The 22,571-nt window shown below is 44.0% G+C and overlaps 1 protein-coding gene across 4 annotated transcripts; it reads left to right on the plus strand.

The window, feature by feature from the left end:
• apeh (acylaminoacyl-peptide hydrolase) lies at positions 1 to 20,391 on the plus strand. 4 transcript variants are annotated; one of them, XM_056273319.1, is made up of 23 exons: positions 1 to 69; positions 518 to 647; positions 902 to 1,028; positions 1,154 to 1,241; positions 1,535 to 1,610; positions 1,737 to 1,828; positions 1,972 to 2,046; positions 2,236 to 2,373; positions 2,480 to 2,571; positions 2,927 to 2,967; positions 3,089 to 3,210; positions 4,275 to 4,335; positions 4,458 to 4,555; positions 4,752 to 4,803; positions 5,000 to 5,088; positions 6,235 to 6,373; positions 13,252 to 13,335; positions 16,116 to 16,196; positions 18,213 to 18,301; positions 18,704 to 18,894; positions 19,272 to 19,374; positions 19,594 to 19,700; positions 19,803 to 20,391. In XM_056273319.1, exons 1-23 carry the CDS (start codon positions 58 to 60, stop codon positions 19,906 to 19,908), a joined length of 2,193 nt encoding a protein of 730 aa, XP_056129294.1. In that variant the 5' UTR covers positions 1 to 57; the 3' UTR covers positions 19,909 to 20,391. The 4 variants fall into 4 exon arrangements, with proteins under 4 accessions (XP_056129294.1, XP_056129295.1, XP_056129293.1 ...); XM_056273318.1 differs by lacking the exon at positions 1 to 69 and having other exon boundaries at positions 359 to 647; XM_056273320.1 differs by lacking the exons at positions 19,594 to 19,700; positions 19,803 to 20,391 and having other exon boundaries at positions 19,184 to 19,318.
• Positions 20,392 to 22,571: the final 2,180 nt, after the last annotated feature.

The following is a 22,571-nucleotide window of genomic DNA, read 5'->3' on the forward strand; positions in this document are numbered from 1 at the left end:
ACACAGGCGCCTTCCGTAGTGCTGAAACGGAAAACCGTGGCTTGGCAACGCGCAACCATGGAGTCCCAGGTACGTTCCTATGCCACGAATCGTACCCTTTTTTTATTATGAGCAAGTGACAGACCCCCACGACTATATAGCGAGTGACTGAACTGCAGTTCATGGTCGAAAAGGAGGAGTTGCTACCTTTAGAAACTTGCGAACGAACGAGCGAGCTAGCAAGCTATAGCGGTGTCTGTTAGCCGCTGAGCTGTCACGCGCTGCGTATCCAAGGAACTTCCTAGTTCCGGGTGGAGAGGTCGCGTGTTGAATCGTTGGGTTTGTCTGGGGGGGCGCAGCAGACTATCTTCAGCTACTCTAGGTGGGCACGCCGCCAAAAACGGACGGGCAAGTTAGCTCATTAGCAGCAAATGGGCTGGCTTGGCCGGTCCGCGGAGATATGAGTAGGTCGTTGTTCTTTGTGAGAGACTTGTTGTGGCTGAGCCGCGGTGTGAGTTCCTCTGCTGCTCGTTGTCAGGTGGTGACCAACCCAGGCGACATCTCCAAACTCTACAGAGAGCTCAGCCTCTTCCCCTCTCTGAGCAGAGCCGACGTGGGACCTGTCATCACCTCCCAATACGGAGGCAAATACAGCAACATCTACACAGGTGTCCGTTTGCTTCACGTTAGGGTGTTCCCATCTGTCATCGTTGTCTATTAAAGCTGTGTGTGGTGTGTATCGGAATCACCTGTCGATAATGCATTCTAGGCTAGCATGTATGGGCAGGTGTGTTACTCTGTTGGGTTGTCTTGCGTCCTGTACGTCAAGATACCTTCTTATAACGGCCTGTTTACAGATAAGGTAAAGAGGTGTGTGTGTGTGTGTGGACATATTTAGCATTGTGCATCGCTTCTGTTTCAGAATGGAGCCAGCGTGACCTGGAGAGGAACGAGAAGGTCAAGTTCTGCCGTCAGTACATTGTGTTCCATGATGACAAATCAGTGGTTTACTCAGGACCTTCGGGAAACTGCACCGAGACCAAGGGAGAGTATGTAAACATTTTATAGCTGTGCCAGAAGTGAAGCAGGTTTGACACATTGGCCACGTTACATGACCACGCTGAGAGGTTTTATTTGTCCTGTCAGGTAAAAGAGGTTTTATTTGTCCTGTCAGGTTGTTGAGTAAAGATTCCCCATCAGGAGAAATGAAGGCTGTGGTCAGAGAGTGTTCAGTCAAAGGAGAGGATAAACAGTTTCTGGAGGTGAGGGGGCTGTTGGTCTGAATCTGCAAATTTTCTCTCAACCTACTCTGCATGCTGAAGCCCTTCCTCTCTGTTCCTCTGTCTACCTCACCAATGACCCTTTCTTCTCTGTGTACAGCAGCACTCCCTGTAATTGGCACATTCTACTTAAAGTCACATGTAAAATACCAAAAGAATATCAATGATAGACAACCTTTTGTTTCTCTATTCCTCCCTGATCTTTGACCTTATTGGCTGCTGAGATTTCTGCCAGCTGTCACACCTCCCACTAAACCATCCCTATCCCACCCTAGGTCTGGAGTAAGAACATTAAAGTGAAGAGCATCAACTTGACTGCCTTAAAGAAGCATGGCAAGGTCTACGAGGATGGTGAGAGTAATGTTTTCTAAAACTGCATTCGCCCTCAATGTTTTTTTTTTCCTGAGTTTTCCTCTTGATTAATATGATTCAGTGCATACTGTCCTTGTTAAACCACAATATATTTTCTGTCCCTAGAGCAGTTTGGTTGCCTAGTATGGTCCCATTCTGAGACCCATCTTCTGTATGTGGCTGAGAAGAAGAGGCCCAAGGCTGAGTCCTTTTTCCAGGTCTGTCTGAACCACAGGTTTAAACCAGAGCTTCAGCAGCAAATGTTTGCCCATTTGCTCTTGACACACAGTGCCCATACAGTAAACAGCTGATTACCAATGGTTTATAATTTGTCATCTTGTGTTTCATTTTATTTTTGTAGACGGAACTGCCAGAATCATCCTCTGTTGGGGATGAGGAGGAGAATATGAAAGCAGAGAGGAAGGAGGCCACCAGGGTGATTATTTTCATACATTTTCCTGCCAAATCATACTATATCATCATCATCTCATGTTTCAACAGTCCTCGAATACATCCATCCATCCATTATCCAAACCGCTTGTCCTGCTCTCAGGGGTCCCAGCGACCCCTAGAATACATTACTCTCTGAAATCATCAGTGGTTTATTTTCTGTTCTACCCTGCAGGGGGAGCAGTTTGTCTTCTATGAGGACTGGGGAGAGACCCTGGTCAGTAAAAGTTTACCTGTGCTCTGTGTGTTAGACATCGAGGGCAGCAACGTCTCTGTGCTTGAGGGAGTGCCTGAAAACATCTCACCTGGACAGGTCAGCGCTGAAATTTGAATTTCTATAATAATGTATGGATGTGTGAAGATATCTGTCATAAAAGAGTTCTGTTTATCTCTTCCTCTTTTTCTCTGTCTCTGGGCAGGCGTTCTGGGCTCCAGGTGACACTGGTGTGGTTTTTGTTGGCTGGTGGCATGAGCCTTTCAGACTTGGTTTGACATATTGTCCGAACAGGAGGTGAGCACTGCTGAATGGTCGAAGAGGAGTCAGAACTAAAAGGGGGCCTGTCGGGAACTGAGGCATTCTGTCAAATCAATTTTATTTGTATAGCCCAATATCACAAATTTGCCTCCGTGGGCTTTAACAGCAATACAGCATCCTGCCCTTAGACCCTTGCATCGGATAACGGACAACTCCCTTAAAACAACCCTTTAACAGGAAGAAAAAATAGGGAGAGCAACAGAGGAGGGATCTCACTCCCAAGATGGACAGACATGCAATGGACTTAGTTTCCATTAGTTTAGCATGAATTTTGAAGAATGATGTTGGTTATCATCCACCTTCCTCTTTTCTGTGTTTCTGCTCCTCTTAGGTCATCCTTGTTCTATGTTGATCTTACTGGTGGGAAATGTGGTATGTATGTCATAGTCCTCTGTTAATAAACCTGTCATTTATTTCTGTAAGTAGACTCTTTTGGGGATACAAATGTCCGCATGAGAAAATGTGATATTTTTTTTTGTGGTGTGTCCTGCAGAGCAGCTGTCTTCAGGCACTACTGCAGTGTGCTCCCCAAGGCTCAGCCCAGACAAGTGTAGGATTGTGTACCTAGAGTGTGCTGTCTATGGACCACACATGCAGTGCAGCAGACTTTGTATGGTAAGACAGACAAAAGCCTCTTCCTCTACTAAATACCAACACATTTCCCCTTTTTCAATAGACTATGGAGAAGAGGTCTGCATGGGGCCTATTTCTTTAAGAGAGCACCTGCTCACTCCATCTACCTTATGTGCCGAGCCTGCACAATTTTCTGCCACACCTGCTCACTCTCACAAGCTTTTGCTCCAGAACCGGCTGCTAGCCCGCATTCCTTTCCAGTTATCGTCACAGTACTTGATATCATCTTTGAGTCCTAACTGTAAAGCCTTGTAAAACATGACAGAAAGCAGTCATCAGCTATCAGGTTTACCAGATATGCAAGCTATTTACTGCTCATCTTGTGCCTTTTCGTATGTGTGTTTTTTTACTATACGTGTTTGTGTGAAGCTGATGCATGACCCACTCTTTTAAGCAACACACCAAATGTTTTGAATAAAGGTGTGACTTGTCCCACAGAGCTACAGAACAGTGACAAATGGAAAAAAATTAATGTACTTTTTCAACAGATTTAATGTCAACGTTATGTCCCTCATAGTCCTCTCCCTCCATGTCATCATTGAACTCAAAAAAAGTGAATCCATACGAGTTGCAGTGTTAGCTGGCAATAAGTTGCAAAGTTACTATATCCTACAGTTGCATAGGTACGATAGCAACTTGATAACCATCAGACTAGTTGCTGTGTTGGCATGCGCTACAGCGCACAAACTCAGTGACGTTGTCACGCCTGCACTATGGCCATACACCTGAATGTGCCCACCTGAGTTTGTGGCCTGGAAAAAATAAAAACCTATGCTGTCAACGTCTGTTGTGGATTCTGTGAGACTTGGTGGCATGCCTGCCATGCACTGACATAGAATATGTACTTTATTTTGACTTTCTGTCATAATAGATATATTATGAACACATTATCATCCACTTGTACTGGAAAGAATGTTTGTTTGTGTAGTCTTACCGGCGTTTGTTTTTGTTTTTTTGCAACACCCATGCATACATGGAGCAAAGCTAATGCATACAAAATCCTTTTCATTCAATCATGATGGTATTCTCTTATCTTTTGCTTCTAGTATGACTGGTACACTAAGAAGACCTCAGTCGTGGTGGATATCGTGAACAGACCTAGAGAGGGTAAGGAACTTGCAGTATTCGTTACACGAATGCACTTTGCATCACACAACATCTCTTTACATGTGAAGCTGTGTGTGTGTGTGTGTGTGTGTGTGTGTGTGTGTGTGTGTGTGGCTTTACAGATGGCTTTGCTGGTATCTACAGCTCACAGTTGGCCCCTCAGTGTTGGTCTGCTGACAGCCAGCGAGTCCTCATTGCCTGTCCTCAGCGCAGCCGTAAGGTAAAGCTGTTACCAAGGCAACAGGCTGTTACCATAGAGAACATTTAGCTTGGATTCCTTTTCTCAGGTGTTTGAAATTTTGGCCTAACTAATCACAGTTGTCGTCTTATACATATTTCAGGTAAACACATTTGAGACTTAACTGGAAATTTTGCTGTTTTTTTATTTGTGTTTTTTTTTTTGTTTTTTTTTGTAGGATCTGCTAGTGGTGGATATAACCACAGGGAGCATCACCTCTCTGACTTCCAGTGAGTCAGAAACTTAATCAGCCTTTGCGTCATTCTCACCCAGTCAAGCCCGACAGATTCAAAGAGTTCTGTTTACCGATATTGACTGTTGTCAGTTTGCTGCTGTTTATTTGATGACTTTAACTTTTTCCTTCAATCGACTAGAATGTGTTTGTTGCAGTGTGAGTGAGTAATGATATTATTCATTTGCATATAGAGTCTGACATTGGTAACTGGTGTCTGCTGAACTTAGAGAGAGATCTAATGGTGGTCAGCTGCTCCTCTCCAAACTGCCCTCCCAGTTTGGTAAGAATTTTATTTCCTTTTCATGCGATAGATTGGCAGGTCCTGATTCTGTATCTGGGGATTACTTTCTCCCAACAAAAGGCCTCACAGGGAGTCCTTAAAAGCCCCCCCCCCCCATGTTTGTCTTGTCTTTTCAAATGCATCTTTCTGTTTCCAAATGGGGGCTGTAATGCAATGTAATACAATGCAATCTCGCTACAGACTGTTGTAGAGTTTCACAAGCCCTTTTTTTCCCCCAAATTGATGAAATTTCAGTTATTCAGTGGAAACTAAATTTCAGAATCTTTGATACTTGGTGAAATGAAAGTTTGTGAGAGCCAGAATTAGCCAGGGGGCAATAATACACCAACCACTTGTAAACCTTTGTGTGCTGTTTCTCGCTGGACCTACAGGTGTAGCATAGCGTTGGCAAAGTGACTTTCAGTCCTCTGTTTAGTGCCTCATTCATTAACCTTCAGTGACGACCGCATTTTATAATCACAGTCACTGACTTGGAGTAACCTAGATATTAAAGTCCACAGACGGCATGTTGCTCAAAAATACAAAGATAAAGAGTAAGTAAGTAGTGGAAATATGTTGCTTGAGATCAACATAAAGTCCAGGAAAGCTTGGTTTCTTATTTGCCAATTTGGACTTTTTGATGTAGATTTTCATTGAAAAAAATAGGTAAATTCATTAAATGAAACTGCTTGAAATCCTGCCCTGATCAGTTACTCCAAACAAAATTCTCTGGTTGACATGTTTTATTCTTCGTCTTTTTGTTTTATGTCCACAGAAATGTGTAATACGTCCACCGCTTTACTTGTGACATGCATGTGCGTCCTTGTCCTCGTTTGCATGCTGGAAGAACACTTGATACAAGCAATACAGAGACCCACTTTTCTTACTGTACTTCACAGTGCTACTCGTGGTCAAAAACTCCATTGGATACCTTTTAATTTAACCAGTTGAACAATACGGCTAAACGATAAAATTTGATTGTGTTCACATGTTTGTAATTGTATTTTCTTGCTGTACGATGCACCACAGCTAATGTAATGGAAAAGTAAAACACTGAGTAGAATACTTGAGAATTAAGCAGAGCCACACCATCGCGTAACGTTGGAATGACAAGTCACATGCTCTGATGTTATTTCCTGTGTCTAGAGGGTTGGCTTCCTGCCAGCCAGCAGTTCCCTGGAGGAAGTGGCGTGGGTTACTCTGGAAGAGTCTCAGAGCCAGCCAGACATCGACTGGCAGATCCTGACCTTCACCCCTCCCCCAGACCAAGACAACAGCCAATACTGTAAGACCATCTGCCTTCACCTTTTTCAGTTATTGGGACTGCGTTCATGTCAGTATTGTTCTAGGGCAAGTTTTCCTAAAAGTTTCAGGGGAGTCTTATATGATACTTATGTCTTAATACATGAACAACAATGCTTTAACTGTTATCAGTATATTTATTTAAACTGGTATGGCAATAATGCCAAAATTGCATACCTGCAAACTTTAACTGCATACACTTTTCTTTCACTGTTAGATTTAAAAGGCCGCGGTAGCAATATTTTGTACCATATAATATTTTGTTCTCAAAGCCACTTAACAGCAAATGTAATGCCCTCTGTATCCATGAGGATCAAGTCAAGTCAAGTCAATTTTATTTGCATAGCCCAATATCACAAATTACAAATTTGCCTCAGGGGACTTTACAGCAGTACAACATCCTGTCCATAGACCCTTACGTTGGATAAGGAACAACTCCCTAAAAAAAAAAACCTTTGACAGGTAGAAAAAATAGGAAGAAACCCCAGGGAGAGCAACAGAGGAGGGATCTCTCTCCCAAGACGGGCAACGTGCAATGAATGTTGTGATTACACAATTTACACAATACAGCATTGAAAGAGGATAACAGAATTATAATGAAATTATAAAATATATGAAGAATATGATGAGGAGCATGTCAACTAGTGTCCAGACGCCACCGGAACAGCCCAGCACCCGAGCCACGTGAACAGCGTCACCATGTAAAGAAAAAAAAAATTTAGTCACACGTCTTTGTGAGAGAAGGATATAACATTAAAACAGGAAAACAAGGGCGTCAAGGTGGTGTGGCGGTCTATTCCATTGTCTACCAATACAGTGATCTCTGGTTCACATCCCTGTGTTACCTCTGGCTTCGTCGGGCGTCCCTACAGACACAATTGGCCATGTCTGTGGGTGGGAAGCCGGTTGTGGGTATGTGTCCTGGTTGCTGCACTAATGCCTCCTCTGGTCAGCCGAGGCGCCTGTTCGGGGGGGGGGGGGACTGGGGGGGAAAGCGTGATCCTCCCATGCGCTACGTCCCCCTGGTGAAACGCCTCACTGTCAGGTGAAAAGAAGCGATTGGTGACTCCACATGTATCAGAGGAAGCATGTGGTAGTCTGTAGCCCTCCCCAGATCGGCAGAGGGGGTGGACCAACAGTTGGGACAGCTTGGAAGAGTGGGGTAATTGGCCGGATACAATTGGGGAGGAAAAGGGGGGGGGGAAATCCCCCCTGAAAAAAAAACAAACCAGGATATTAAAAATTATGGATTTATAAGATATATAAAAAGAAAATGTGATGAGAGGGATGCCAAGCAGTGTCCAGGTGGCGACTACCATCACCATGGAGACCTGGGAGGAGGACAGACTGCATGTGCACACAAGGGAGACTCACATCACACCATTCACACACACAAAAAGAGAAAGGAGAAGACATCATTCAGAGGGACATGTGAGCGAAGAGAACAATTTGCAATAGTCAATAATCTATAGTCTATAATCTCGTCGGCAGAACAGTGCTTGGTAAATTCATTGAGACAGAAACAGACCTGCCATGCAGTACAGGTTGTGAAGCACTCAATTTAAAGGCAACTAATTGTAGGCGAAGGCAAAAAGATGAGTTTTAAGTTTGGATTTAAAGGACTCAACAGACTCTGATGGTCTGATGGCAGCAGGCAGGTTATTTCACAAGAACAGGGCCCAATAGGAAAAGGCCCTGCCACCAGCTAACTTCTTTTTAACTTTGGGTACACACAGGAGCCCTATATATTGAGAGCGAAGAGCTCGAGATGGAATGTACGATTTAAGGAAATCAGACAGGTAAGATGGGGCCAGCCCATTTAGGATTTTATAAGTCAGCTGAAGCATTTTGACGTCTGATCTAACATGGATAGGAAGCTAATTAATGGAGGCAAGAATTGGTGTAATATGGTCAGATTTTCTAGTTTTAGTTAGGATTCTAGCAGCTGTATTCTGAACCATCTGAAGACTTTTAGTACTAGCATGTGGCAGACCTGAAAACAGAACATTACAGTAATCAAGTCTGGATGAAACAAATGCATGTATTTGCATTTGTTTCTGCATCAGCCATGGGCAAGAAAGACAGAATTTTAGCTATGTTGTGTAAGTGAAAAAAGGCAGTCTTGGTGATTTCTTTAATGTGCTTATCAAAGGAAAGGCTAGGATCAAACATAGCACCAAGATTTTTGGCTGCCACATTTTGTGAAATCAAAGTTGTCAAGCATTACTGTTACTTGATCAAATTGGTGTCTGTGTCTAGCAGGGCCAATGACCAGCATCTCAGTTTTATTCAAATTTAAAAGCAGAAAGCTTAGTAACATCCAATTTTTCACAGTAGCCAAGCAGGCCTCTAGATTAGTAATTTGAGCATGGTCATCAGCGCTTATAGGCACATACAGCTCTGAGTATCATTGGCATAGCAATGGAAATTTATTCCATAACTGCTTATAATTTGGCCAAGAGGTAAAATATAAAGAGAGAAAAGTAGAGGGCCAAGAACTGAGCTCTGAGGTATACCATATTTAACGTCAGAGAATGTTGATGTAATATTAATATAGCAGACACAGTGTTCTTCCAGATAAGTCGGACTTGAGCCAAGAGAGAGCTAAGCCAGAGACACCAAAATTACAATTTAATCTGTCTAATAGTATACAGTGATCAATGGTGTCAAAGGCTGCACCGAGGTCCAGTAGTAGAAGCACAGAAGTAGAATCAGAGTCCATAGCTAGTAAAAGATTGTTCACCACTCTGGTCAGAGCAGTTTCAGTGGAGTGACAGCCCTGAAAGCCAATTGAAAAGGTTCATATAGATGGTTTTCGTCTATATGAGTCAAAAGTTGTTGATACACAATTCTCTCTAGTATCAAGACCTGAGACAAATTCTCCAAATTATTCAAGAAATAGTGAGTAACAGCCAGGAGGTCAATAGAGTATCACAATTTGGACTGAGCCGGGTCTAATCTTGGCTGAAGGAGATGGACCAAGAACAAGAGCCTCGAAAGACTGGATTTTAGATTCAAGTCTAGAAGTCAGATTGAAAATAGATTTATATTAAGGCAACACCCCCACCCTGTTTCGTTACCTGAGCTACATGGGCATAAGTATAGTCAGGTGGGGAAACTTCACTTAAGGGAAGGAAAACATTTGGTGTCAGTCATGTTTCACATAACCCAATCATATTGAAACTATGTTCAAGAATCAGATCGTTTATTAGTTAGGCTTTGGTAGACAATGATCTGATATTTATGAAACCAAATTTAAGCATCTTGTGGAAGTGATCAGTAGTAGGCAGAACTTTAGAACTAACAATAGGACAAATATTAATTGGAATTAGACACTTTGTTGACAATTTTGAGGGTCAACACTTTGGATGATCACACTTTTAAAAATTTATTTCTGATTTTTCCCTTTTTTCTCCCAATTTAGTGGCCAATCGATCCCTATTTTAATTCAAACACCCACCCTCGTACTGCATGCGTTCGCCGACTGCATCTCTCCGGCCGGCAGTCTCGAAGGAGACCGCCTCCCCACTTTCGTGACAAGGCGAATCCAGGCCGAACCACTGTTTTTTCCGACACGCACAGAGACGCATTCACGTGACGAACACAAGCCGACTCCGCCCCCCTCCCGAAGACAGCGTTGCCAATGATTGCTGCTTCATCGAGTCCGGCCATAGTCGGATCTGACGAGACCGGGTCGCGAACCCAAGTCCCCAGTGGGCAACGGCATCGACACAAAGCCGATGCTTAGACCGCTACACCACCGCGGACTACTGGATGATCACACTTTTGATAACATAGATGTTTGATTCTGTAGATTATTAGGTACTTCGTTGCACATTTCACCACCACCAGTGGTAGGAATGATTGTTAGGTTATTGTGATTCGCACATCTAGGAGAGGTGAGCTTGGGAGCAATACAGCAGGGTAGAGAGACGGTCTCAATGTTATAGACCAAGCTGTCAAATCTACACTGAGAAATTCTCTGACTAAACATATTAATTAAACTAGTTGACTCCACATCCGCACTAGATTTAGACCTAGCAGGCTCTCTAATCACCTGCAGCCTGCTGAATGATAACTCCCTAGTGTCAAATTAAACGTAAACAGATATCTATATTGCTAGACAAAAGAATGGCGCCGTCCCCAGTAGGGTGAATGCCGTCTGCTTTCAGCAGGTAAGGGTGGCCCCAGAAAGAAGGCCAGTTATCAACAAAGCTGAATCCCTGCTCATTACAATGACAGTAATCCTCAGGATATTGATCGATTACCAGCTCTCATTTTCTGACCCCATGCATCTTGTCTCCTTTACCTGCTGCTATGCCCTATCTGATATCAGAAAGATCATAGCTATCAGAGCATGCTACAAAGCTGCTAGACCGAACTTTGATCGTCTCTCTGTTACCCCGTGTCTAGACCGCAAGCATCACATCAGCATCGCGCTCGCGAGACGACAACGTTCATGTGACAATGAAACGACTGTCTATACTGGTTCCGTCTTGTCCGTGCATTTCAAAGCTCCAAGAAGCTGCCAAACTTTCTGTGCAGTTTTCCTTTAATATGTGTGAGTATTCCTGTTCTTTTTTTCCATCTTGACACTTAAGTCATTCATAATTTTACACTGAACCTGACGGCGAAGTAGGCAATTTTCATATTTTAACCTACAAGCCTACAGAGCCATAGAAACATCAGAAACAATAAAATCAAATGGAAAAAAATGGTAAAATAATCATAAAACCCTAAAGTATATAGTAAATTGTAGTAAACCCATGAAGTTTATAAAAACAAATAACCTAGGTTGCAAAATGCAGACAAATATATTAATTCATTGCCCTTTTATTGGCCATCAACCTCACATTTATGCATGTCTTGTTGAAAAAATAGACCTGAAGTGTAAGTAAACGCTTCAGGTCGTGGAGACGTGAGCTGGTGCAGACAGCTGCTTAGATTAAAATGAGAGCGTGTCTGTTCTGTGTGACGTGCGAGTAAAAACCACGTCTGATACGCTTGCAGTCTAGACACGGGTTAGACTATTGTAATGCAGTTCTTGCTGGTTCTCCAGCCTCTGCAGTCCAACTGCTGCAAAGAATCCAGAACCCTGCTGTGCACCGATTTTGCAACCTGCCAAGATGTGCACATGTCTCGCCTCTCTCTGTATCCTGGCAGTGGCTCACAGTTGCTGCAAGCACCAAGTTCACACCGTCGCTGTTGGGTTTCTAGGCAGTTCAGGGAATTACTTTGACTTACCTGTAAACAACCATATGTTACCATAGACACCCCTGTGCCCCGTCTTTGTTCTACCTCTGTGAGGTTACTGGCTACACCCACTTCCAAAGAGCCTGAGCTCTAAATCCAGACTTTTCTGTCATCAGACCCCAAATTCGTAGTGACTCAGTGCTACAGACTCACCCACTTCCTTCAAGAAAGACCAATCAGCTTTCCTTTTCCAGGGCTATCTTATTCTGTAGATGGCCTCTGAGCATGACTGTTACACTGATTTGTGTTGACATCTGCTATTATCTGTCAGTGTTGGTGATCTACTCATTTTACACTTGTACTATTTTCACTTGACTTGACATGTTCTCTCGGCTATATGATTTACTGTGTCGTAAGGAGCCTGTAGGTTGACACACAAATATAACTGCCAGTTGCTGTCTCGCTTGTAAGTTGTTTTAGATAAAAGTTTCTGCTAAATCCGAAAATGTAAATAATTTAAAAAAATTCTCTGGACGTCTAAGTAAATTGGTGTTGGAACATCGTCGTCACCATATTGTCAGCAGGTTCACTACACCATGTTCAAGTCCAATAACATCTTAGAGTATCTTTACATATCTAAAGACCAGGTGATTAAATGTCATTAATGTAATAAAGAACAGTTAAGTTATAGGTTCATTTTTAAGCTCCTTTAGTTGTAGGTGCACTGATATTTCTGACAAGAAATCAGCCCATTCCATCTGGGTAGCGTGGCGGTCTGTTCCATGGCCTACCAACACAGGGATTGCTGGTTCAAATCCTCGTGTTGCCTCTGGCTTGGTCGGGCGTCCCTACAGACACAGTTGGCCGTGTCTGCGGGTGGGAAGCCGGATGTGGGTATGTGTCCTGGTCACTGCACTAGCGCCTCCTCCGGTCGGTCAGGGCACATGTTCAGGGGGGGAGGGGCAGCTGAGGGGAATAGCTTGATCCTCCTACGCGCTACGTCCCCCTGGCGAAACTCCTCATTGTCAGGTGAAAAGAAGCGGCTGGCGACTCCACATGTATCAGAGGAGGCATGTGGTAGTCTACAGCCCTCCCCAGATCGTCGGAGGTGGTGGAGCAGCAACCGGGGTGACTCAGAAAAATCGGGTAATTGGCCAAGTACAATTGGGAGAAAAAGGGAGAGGAAAAAAAAATAAGAAGAAAGAAATCAACCCATTCATGCACGCTCATGATCTGTTAGGTCTACGGATGTTTTCATGTTTATTTTAGTTTTGAACTTGGTCTTAAATTTTATTTTTGCTGGCCCTAGATGGTGTTATCAAGCCTCAGATTTAACCTAATTATATTTGCAGACACCTGGTCCACTGATACAAATTGTGCGCCTAGCAACAGAACCTGCCGTACATGACAGGATGTGTTCTGGATGATAAACTGGTCCCTTCAGTTTGCTCGTACACACTTAATATTCTGTTGCTTGTGTTTAGAACAGATGGTTGCCCACATAGGAAAGGTCAATGACGATCTCTCCTGCCTTTTTGTCTCCCCTGGGTGTCATGTGTTTCTTCGTGGGGAGGATTTAGTTGTTGCAGGGCGCTGGATGTACGAAAGGACATCCTGTATACAGAATTTGATATTGATGGGACTAATGGTGTCCCTTCTGTCTTGCAGCTGGCCTGGATTTTGAAGCCTTGCTGGTGAAGCCAAAGCAGGTGAAGGACGGAGTGAAACTGCCTCTCATCGTCACCCCTCACGGTTTTTGACTCTCATATTTTGACACAGTGTTGTTGTGTTTGCTTCTTCTGCATATCTGCCCGTTAAGCCAGAGAACACACAGGGAACATTATTAAAGTCTGTTTTATATTAAAACGTTACTTTGCCCTCTGGTTGGGACACAACGCCACCTATCTTGTGCATTGTCCCTGGAGTTAGTATGACTTTATTACCCCTGTTCAACGAGACTTGAAGAGGTATGGCTTCATAGAGATTCAGCCCAGATCCCCCAGCTGGGTCACAGGAAAAACATGTCAGAGGAGAGAGAGACAAGGTGAGCTAGTGTGCAGCGGTCCCCCAGCGCATCGCGCAAGAGTATGTGAGAGGGCATGTGGGTAAGACTGAGTAAGAGGGGTGTTTATTGGATCATAGCAAACATGCAAATGCATTTATTGAGCCCAGAATAGATTTTTGTTTGCTTGAATGAAATTATTTTTTTGTTTGTGTATAATTTCTCTTCAAAATATAGTTTATGTGCTTGCAAAATTTATTCTTCTGTGCTCCAAATAACTCAATACTCACTCAGGAATGAGTCTCAAATATAATGCCATACATGAAGGCCATCCCGTTGGGTCTGAACTGACAGAAGCTCTACTGTGGCACAAGTTACAGAAAATTTTAACAATGGATACGGGAGGAATGTGTCGCAACACAGTGCATCGCACCCTGCTGCGTGGCCGCAGACCGGTCAGAGTGCCCTTGATGACCCCTGTCCGCCATCAAAACTGCCTACGATGGGCACACGAGTGTCGGAACTGGACCTGGGAGCAGTGGAAGAAGGTCGCCTGGTCCGATGAGTCCTGTTTTCTTTTAGATCATGTGGATGGCCATGTACATGTGTGCCATTTATCTGGGGAAGTGAGGGCACCAGGATGCACTGTGGGAAGACGACCAAGCCGGTGGAGGGAGTGTGATGGTCCGAGCAATGTTCTGCTAGGAAACCCTGGGTCTGGCCATTCATGTGGATGTCAATTTGACATGTGCCACCTACCTAAATGTCGTTGCAGACCACGTACACCCCTTCATGGCAGTGATGTTCCCTGGTGGCAGTGGCCTCTTTCAGCAGGATAGTGTGTCCTGCAACACTGCACACATTGTTCAGGAATGGTTTGAAGAACATGAAGTGTTCAAGGTGTTGCCCTGGCCTCCAAATTCTCCAGATTTAGCATCTGTGGGATGTACTGGACCGTCAAGTCTGATCCATTGTGACTTCACCTCACAACTTAGAGGACTTGAAGGATCTGCTGCTAATGTTTTGGTGCCAGATACCAAAAGATACCTTCAGGGATCTTGTAGAGTCCATACTTTGGTGGGTCAGCGATTTTTTTTTTTTGGAGGTACATGGAGGACCACAGCATATTAGGCAGGTGGTTATAATGTTTTGGCTCATCTTTGTGTGTGTGTGTGTGTGTGTGTGTGTGTGTGTGTGTGTGTGTGTGTGTGTGTGTGTGTGTGTGTGTGAGTTTGAGTGTGAGTGTGAGAATCAACTTTATTGGCCAAGTGTGCCTGTGCATACGAGTCGGCCAGGGTTTGCAGTATGCCATTCATGCTTGCCTGGGGTAGGATGTAAACACTGACCAGGATGAAGGACGAAAACTCCCAACGTGACTAAAATGGCCTGCAGTTTATGAACAATGTCTCCAAGTTCGGGGTGCAGTATTTACTTAACACTGTGAAAGCTGTACACTAACCTTTGTTTAGCCATCCATCCATCCATTCATTATCCAAACCGCTTATCCTGCTCTCAGGGTCCAGGGGATGTTGGAGCCCATCCCAGTAGTCATTGGGCAGCAGGTGGGGAGACACCCTGGACAGGCCACCAGGCCATCACAGGGTACCTTTGTTTATGCAGAAGCAAATTCCTTGACCCTTCGCTTTTCTCGATAGTGCCGTAACGTGATCCGCTCGGTGTAGTTGGAAGCCCGGCAGATGTAATCTGCTGCCGGGTTTCGGTGAAACAAAAGGCAGCAGAACATGCAGAGTCCTTATTCATCCCGTTCAGGAGAAGCAGCTCGTTCATTTTAATGGGCATGGAGTGGAGATTTGCCAGGTGAATCGCTGGGAGTGCAGATTGAAATCGCCGCTGTCAGAGCCTCACCAGCGCACCGGCCCGCTTCCCCCGTCTGCATTGCTTCCACGTCTCACAGAGAGCCACTGTTCTTCCAACTAAGATCTCTAAAAAAAAATTTCTGGGTTTGGGAAAACTGGTGAAATACTATCTGGAGTTACATATAGCTAGTTATTATCCAAGCAAATCCCTGAAGAAGGTCCAGCTTGACCGAAGCGTTGGCTTCTGTTGAATTAAATACAGGAAGTCCCAAGAATGCCGATGTGCTCGGGGCTTTTTTGTTATTTAATCAACATCAGAATAAAAATGTTGAGCAAGCGGTATTGGAAATGAGCTGCACTGACAGTCTACTACCATTTACAGGAAGATACAGAGGCAGTTTTATATTTAAAGCTACATTTTTTTGGTGCATTTGTTCTCAGTCCCCCTGAAGTTTGGCTGTTACAGGTGGAGTTGCCATTACTAAAAGGGGTTGCTACCTAAATGTTGCTTTCCGTGGTCAGTTTTCCCAGAAATCACAAAGTGATCATGTGTAAACCATACCTCTCTAGTCTTGTCATGTTTCGGGTCATTTCATTCAGAATGCAACATAATTTTAGCCATGAGATCCCTGCGTTTTTGATATGAAGAACAAAAACACAGTGATTTCCAGTCGTACTCAACATGTAATATATAATGTGTTTCTGTTACTCAGGTGGCCCTCACTCTGTGATTGTGTCTGAATGGCTTCTGTCCACCTCTGTGCTGTGTAGGATGGGCTTTGCTGTTTTACTAGGTAAGTTCACATTTCAGTTGTGTGTGTGAAACCTGGGGGATGTTATCTATAGGCAGGTTTCCATCAACCTGCCTAATGCACAGTTTGAAATTGTGAACTCAAAAACGAGTAATGGAAATGCGTGAATTTTGGAAAAACTCTCAATTATCGCGAGAAAGTTTATAAACTCCGGTATCCGCGTGGCGTGGTGGTCTATTCTGCTGCCTACCAACACGGGATCGCTGGTTCGAATCCCCATGTTACCCCTGGCTTGGTTGGGTGTCCCTACAGACACAGTTGGCCGTGTCTGCGGGTGGGAAGCTGGATGTGGGTATGTGTCCTGGTCGCTGCACTAGCGCCTCCTCTGGTTGGTCGGGGTGCCTGTTCAGGGGGGAGGGGGAACTGGGGGGGAATAGCGTGATCCTCCCACGTGCTAGGTCCCCCTGGTGAAACGCCTCACTGTCGGGGGAAAATAAGCGGCTGGCGACTCCACATGTATGGGAGGAGGCATGTGGTAGTCTGCAGTCCTCTCCGGATTGGCAGAGGGGGTGGAGCAGCCATCGGGATGGCTCGGAAAAGTGGGGTAATTGACCAAGTACAATTGGGAGGAAAAAAAAGTCTATACGCTCGAATGAGGTTGTTTTTGAGAGGGTCAACAAAGCATTATTTTGTAAAATTGAAATGGAAACACATTTTTCGCATTTAAGTCAAGGTAGCCAGTTTATAAAGAGCATGGCTGTGCACTTCTCGGTTAGAACTGGCTCCCGTGGGCGTGATACAGCGGGCACCACGAGGGGTCCTATTGTGCTGCGTAACTCATCAAATGTTAAGCGGTTCATTGTGTTGGAAGTGTTGAATCCACAGGGCCTCTGTAAATTCACTGTGGACAATGACCTCCCATAAACCCCTGATATGTGTGGCTGCTTCCTGGTATAAGGAGTTTGGCTTTCTGCCATTGCGTGCATCACACGTCACGCCGGGAGCAGGAATCGAGGGCCCCAAATGCAGACAGCGGAGACCGGCTGGGCTAGAACAGTGCTTTAATAAAGCAAACAAACTTCCAAAAACAGAAACAGTAGATACAGACAGCAAGGAGGGCTCGAGACAAGACGTGAAGCATCCGGCTACCACAAGTTAACATAGAGTAACATTTTTACAAACCGACAATGAGCCGGGGCAACCAGGGGGAGTATAGAACTGCTGGAGAGCCAATCAGGGAAATGGAGGACAGGTGAGCAAAGCAGGGGCAGGAACAGAAACGGCATGCCAACATGGGAATGGGGGACAGGTGAGCCTTTTTTTTTTCTTCAATTTGCCCCCTTTTTCTCCCCAGTTGTATCTGGCCAATTACCCCGCTCTTTTTTTTGAGCTGTCCCGGTCACTGCTCCACCCCCTCTCTGCCAATCCAGGGGGCGCCCCGACCAACCAGAGGAGGCACTAGTGGAGCGACCAGCACAAATACCCACATCCGACTCCCCACCCACAAACATGGCCAATTGTGTCTGTAGGGACGCCCGACCAAGCCGGAGGTAACACGGGGATTCGACCCGGCGATCCCGTGTTGGTAGGCAACAGAATAGACCGCTACGCTACCCGGACGCCCGAAACAGCTCAGCCTTGAAGACTCAGACCACACAACAATGACATCACATGCCCTCATCTCCTTCGATTAAACACTACCACGGCTGTTGCGGTGCATGTAATTGAAATCACTATGCCAACACTTACCAGGTCATGGAGGTCCGTCGCCATGTCGTGTGAGGAGAAAACCTAGCTTTAGTCACGTGACATCACTCAATGGAGACACAGACCAGCACCAACTGTGTTGTTGTAGACTTCTTAAAATATCACTTCTATTTTGCACAAAACTACAATGGAAACCCACCTTGTGTTTAAACGGGTATGCAGGAATCACAGCCTTTCTATTAAGCAGGTCAGTAGTGGACGGCGTATACTATCATCGGTCCGAAAGCCTCTTGTGATGTGCTGGAGCATCCAAGGCAAACCCACAGATTTTAATGTGCTCGTGTGTTTCAGTGAACTACCGGGGCTCCATTGGCTATGGGCAGGACAGCATCCTCTCCCTACCGGGCAACGTGGGCACCCAGGACGTCAAAGATGTCCAAGTGAGAATAACCCAATTCCAACTGAGAAAATTTCAGCTTCTTAGGTTTTTCAATCCATACCATCTGCTCTTCCTGAAAGCAGCTTCTGCACCAGGGATAGACGAGACTTCGCATGTTGTGTAATGATACCATCTTTTTCATATGTGTATGTGGACATGCCGACATGTTTCTATACTTAGTTGTCGCTTGCTAAGGGCTCTTCAGTGTTTCTGATTGAGTCATCTTTCATATCTTCTTTATTATCTTATTATTCCCTCTCGGAACCTTTCTTTTCTTATTTTTAGCTTTGTTCTCTTTCACTTCATCCTCCCCCACTTTGAGATGTTCTCCCCGTTCAGTGCTGTTCTTTCCACCAGAAGTGATTCTCATACTTTATGACTTTTTTTTGTTGCTCTGCACCAGTTTGCTGTTGAGAGCGTCCTGAAAAGGGGGGAGTTTGATGGGCGGAAGGTGGCAGTTTCCGGGGGCTCCCATGGGGGTTTCCTGGCCTGTCATCTGATTGGCCAGTACCCAGGATTCTACAAAGCCTGTGTGGCACGCAACCCTGTCATCAACATGGCCTCTATGATTGGCAGCACCGACATCCCAGACTGGTTTGTATTGCTGCAGATTGTGTTCTGTCACTGCATCGTTATTCTGTCTGTCTCTCTAAAACTGCTTTCACACCAGCCGAAAAAACCTGCTAACAGCCGCCTTTTTACACTGACCAAACGCACACATTAGCGGGTTTTTCTGCGGGTTTTTGACCAGTGTGAAAGTGGTAGAAGATGTGGCTTGATCCTCTGCCCTGGTGACAGAGGGAGTGAGTGTGTGTGTGTGTGTGTGGTAGGGAATGAGTGGATGGGTAATAGAGCTTCTGTGTCTTTTTTTTTGTCCTTTTAGAGGAAGGAAGATGTTTTGATAATGCGCATATCCACTGTGGTAACAAAGCCAGTCAGAACTTGTGTGTTTTGAATCCTGTTTGCTGAAGGTGTATGGTGGAGGCCGGCTATGACTACAGCACCGACTGTCTGCCAGACCCTGCTGTTCTGGAGCAGATGCTCAACAAGTCTCCTATTAAGCATGTCACACAGGTGTGTGTGTGTGTGTGTGTGTGTGTGAATGTCATATGTCTTTGTTAGTGTCTTGATTCAACTCCTTTGGATAACCATGACCTGGATGAATGAGAACATTCACAGACTTAGTGTCTTGAGATTATCTGTAGCATGTGTGTAATTTGTGTGTTGTCATATTTGTTCATTAGCGTCTTAAGGCAATCTTTAGCATCTGTGTGTGTTTTCTGGGTTCCCCAGGTGAAGACTCCTGTGTTGCTCACGTTGGGCGAAGATGACAAGCGTGTGCCCAACAAGCAGGGCGTTGAGTACTACAGAGCCCTGAAAGCGCTGCAGGTCCCAGTCCGGTAAGTGGCTTGTCGTAATATCACATTTACTGGGATAACGTAGGTCACACAGGCCTGAACACTGTGTACCTTATTCCTACGCACCTCTTCTTCCTTTTAAAGGTTGCTTTGGTACCCGGGGAACAACCATTCTCTCTCCAAGGTGGATGCTGAATCGGATGGCTTTATGAACATCGCTCTCTGGGTGGTTAAGCATCTGTGTCAGTGACGATGTGCAGATAAACCTAAAGAACTAAAGCTGGCGGTCTTCTGGGACGAGACCCCTTTAAGGGATGGTGTGAGGTCCAAGCCAAAGCATTTAGAGTACACTCCCCTGACGAGGATCTTCCCATAACTAACTGATCTGTGGCTAGGCTGATGTTTACAATGACTCCCAAGTGTACGGAAAATGCCATATTTAATACAGGGCCTCAAAGTAAGCTGTTTGTCTCTTCTCAAAATAACATCTCTGTGACATTTCCCACCTTTATATCTGCCTTTACCCAAATAAACTGGGGCTTTTGAGTGCAATGGTGTGGATCTAGTCAGTCATATTTCCATACCACCAAAAATACGCGAAATCAAGGTTTTCTTTTACGACTGTTGTGATTGTTAGCCTTTCTCAAAAGATCTCAATACCACTTTAAAAGTGAGCTATGTTATTCACTGTACTTAATAAAAAAGCGATTGTAACAGGAATGAGTCTTGAGACTTCTTGTGACAAAGGTGGACACATATAAAAGTTATTACATTTAAACTGTTTCAACCTTATTTTCTGCACCATATTCACATTGTGCTTAACAGTGCTTTTTTGTCATTAAGGCAATTGGTAAACAGTTTTTACAAAATACATTTTTTCAGACTGACGAACCAGAGTCCATCAACCTTCACCTCCGCTGAGGTCACCCTGCATCTCCTCCATCCTCTCTTCTGGCTAACATTCATAGTGACGGGAAAGGAAACTAAATGAGCTGGACTCTTAATAGCTCGGAAAAAAAAGGTTACCGTATGACCGTAAATTTTGCGTGTTTTTTTTTCCCACATTTTTTGGCATCAGGTGTCCACTGTATCTGCTGGCGGTATCACGCAATTTACTTTCATTTCAGAGTTCAGGTCGACATCTGGCGCTTCGATGCATAACCACTTGGTTTCACTTCTGCATAACTGGTTCCATTTGTTTGCCACTGTTCAGATATTTAGGTAAGCTCTAGACCTCCTCTTATCGATACAGCCTCAGCTGTATGAGTGGATGTCTGCTGGATGCTGGAGACGATTGTTGGAGATCAGTCTGAAAACTTATGGTAGGTAGGATTTTGCCCTTGTATTGAATGAATGAATGATGATTTATTTTGAACATGTAAATAAGCAGGACATATACAGATAAGCCATTGCCTATAGTCTGAAGTGATCAACAAATCCACACATCAAACTCGGCGAACAAATCTCCATATGCGTCAGGTTATTTGTTACATGTTGGAAAGCAGTAGGAGGAAGTATACACCTGTTTTCTCCTACCCCTTCTCACCTACTCTTAAGTTAATTCAGTTACTACACATTACAAACTCAATTCTCACTGTACTGTATAGTTCACATTCAGTGCAAGTTGTGCTGCACAATACAAACTCAACTACTGTGAACAATAAGAGAAGAAAAAAAAAACCGCATCAAAAACATGAGAGAAAGAAGAAGAAAAAAGGAAAAACATCCTAATGTACCAAGAATAAACCGATCTCAATGCTACGTACAACCCAAATATCCACTCGGTGTCATAGAAAAATGAAAAAAAAAATGTTTAGATAAATAAAACTTCGTTAATGCAACTCTTCATCGTCCCTATATTTCTTGACAATCAGTCCTTTGTACTTCTTCTAAACTGTGTAATGTTTGTACTTCGTTTGAGTTCCATGCTCAGACTGTTCCACAATTCTACCCCACAGATTGAAATGCCCATGCACTTCAAAGTTGTACCAACACATAATGTCTTGAAGTTTAATTTCTCTCTCAAATTATATCCCCCTTCTCAATCTGAGAATATTTATTGTATATTACTGGGCAGTAGATTGTTTCTTGCTTTGAACATTATTTGTGCGGTGTTAAATTCTACTAAATCCCTGAACTTCAAGGCACTTGACTTTAAAATAGCTTGTTGGTGTGTTCACGATATCCTACATTATTAACTATCCTTATGGCTCTTTGTTGTAGTATACATAATGGTTGTAGGTTGGTGTTGTCGGTGTTACCCCATACCGCCGCCACACAGTAGATCAGATATGGTAAACTAAATGAACAATACAGAGTGTACAATGATTTATGATCCAGAATGTGACTTGCTTTTCTCATGACTGCAATGCTTCTTGCCAGCTTTGCTTGCACATATTTTGTAAGGTTTCCAGCAGATTTTGTGGTCTAATATCACACCTAGGAATTTATTTTCATATGCTCTTTCTTGTTGGACATTGTCTATCACTACTTTTACTTTGGTGTTTATTAAGTGATTTTCAAACAACATAAACTTTGTTTTGACCAGATTTAAGGATAATTTTTTTTGTCAAACCACCATTTAAAATTTCCCATTTCTATCGTGGTCACCTCCAAAAGCTGCTGGAAATTCTCACCAGAACAAAATATATTCGTGTCATCCAAAAATAGAACAAATTTCAATATTTTGATATCTTGCATGTATAATTTAAGTACAGAATGAACAGTTTTGGACCTAAAATTGACCCCTGGTGTACACCATAAGCAATATCCATGCTTGATGATTTTTGTTAGCCTATTACCAAACTGCTGCCTATTACCTAAGATAGCTTCTTAGCCAATTCTTCACTACCCCTCTGATACCATACCTTTCCAATTTATCTATTAATCGATTGTGATCAATAGTGTCAAAAA

The sequence above is a fragment of the Lampris incognitus genome, chromosome 2, assembly GCF_029633865.1.
Source record: "Lampris incognitus isolate fLamInc1 chromosome 2, fLamInc1.hap2, whole genome shotgun sequence".
Lineage (NCBI taxonomy): Eukaryota > Metazoa > Chordata > Actinopteri > Lampriformes > Lampridae > Lampris > Lampris incognitus.

What these genes read in the sequence shown, in the direction of transcription:
- apeh (XM_056273318.1), top strand. Translation starts at nt 440, where the DNA reads ATGAGTAGGTCGTTGTTCTTTGTGAGAGACTTGTTGTGGCTGAGCCGC. An exon ending in AGGCTGAGTCCTTTTTCCAG is followed by an intron (nt 1,829 to 1,971) that starts GTCTGTCTGAAC and finishes TTATTTTTGTAG; the next exon opens with ACGGAACTGCCAGAATCATC. An exon ending in CATCACCTCTCTGACTTCCA is followed by an intron (nt 4,804 to 4,999) that starts GTGAGTCAGAAA and finishes ATTTGCATATAG; the next exon opens with AGTCTGACATTGGTAACTGG.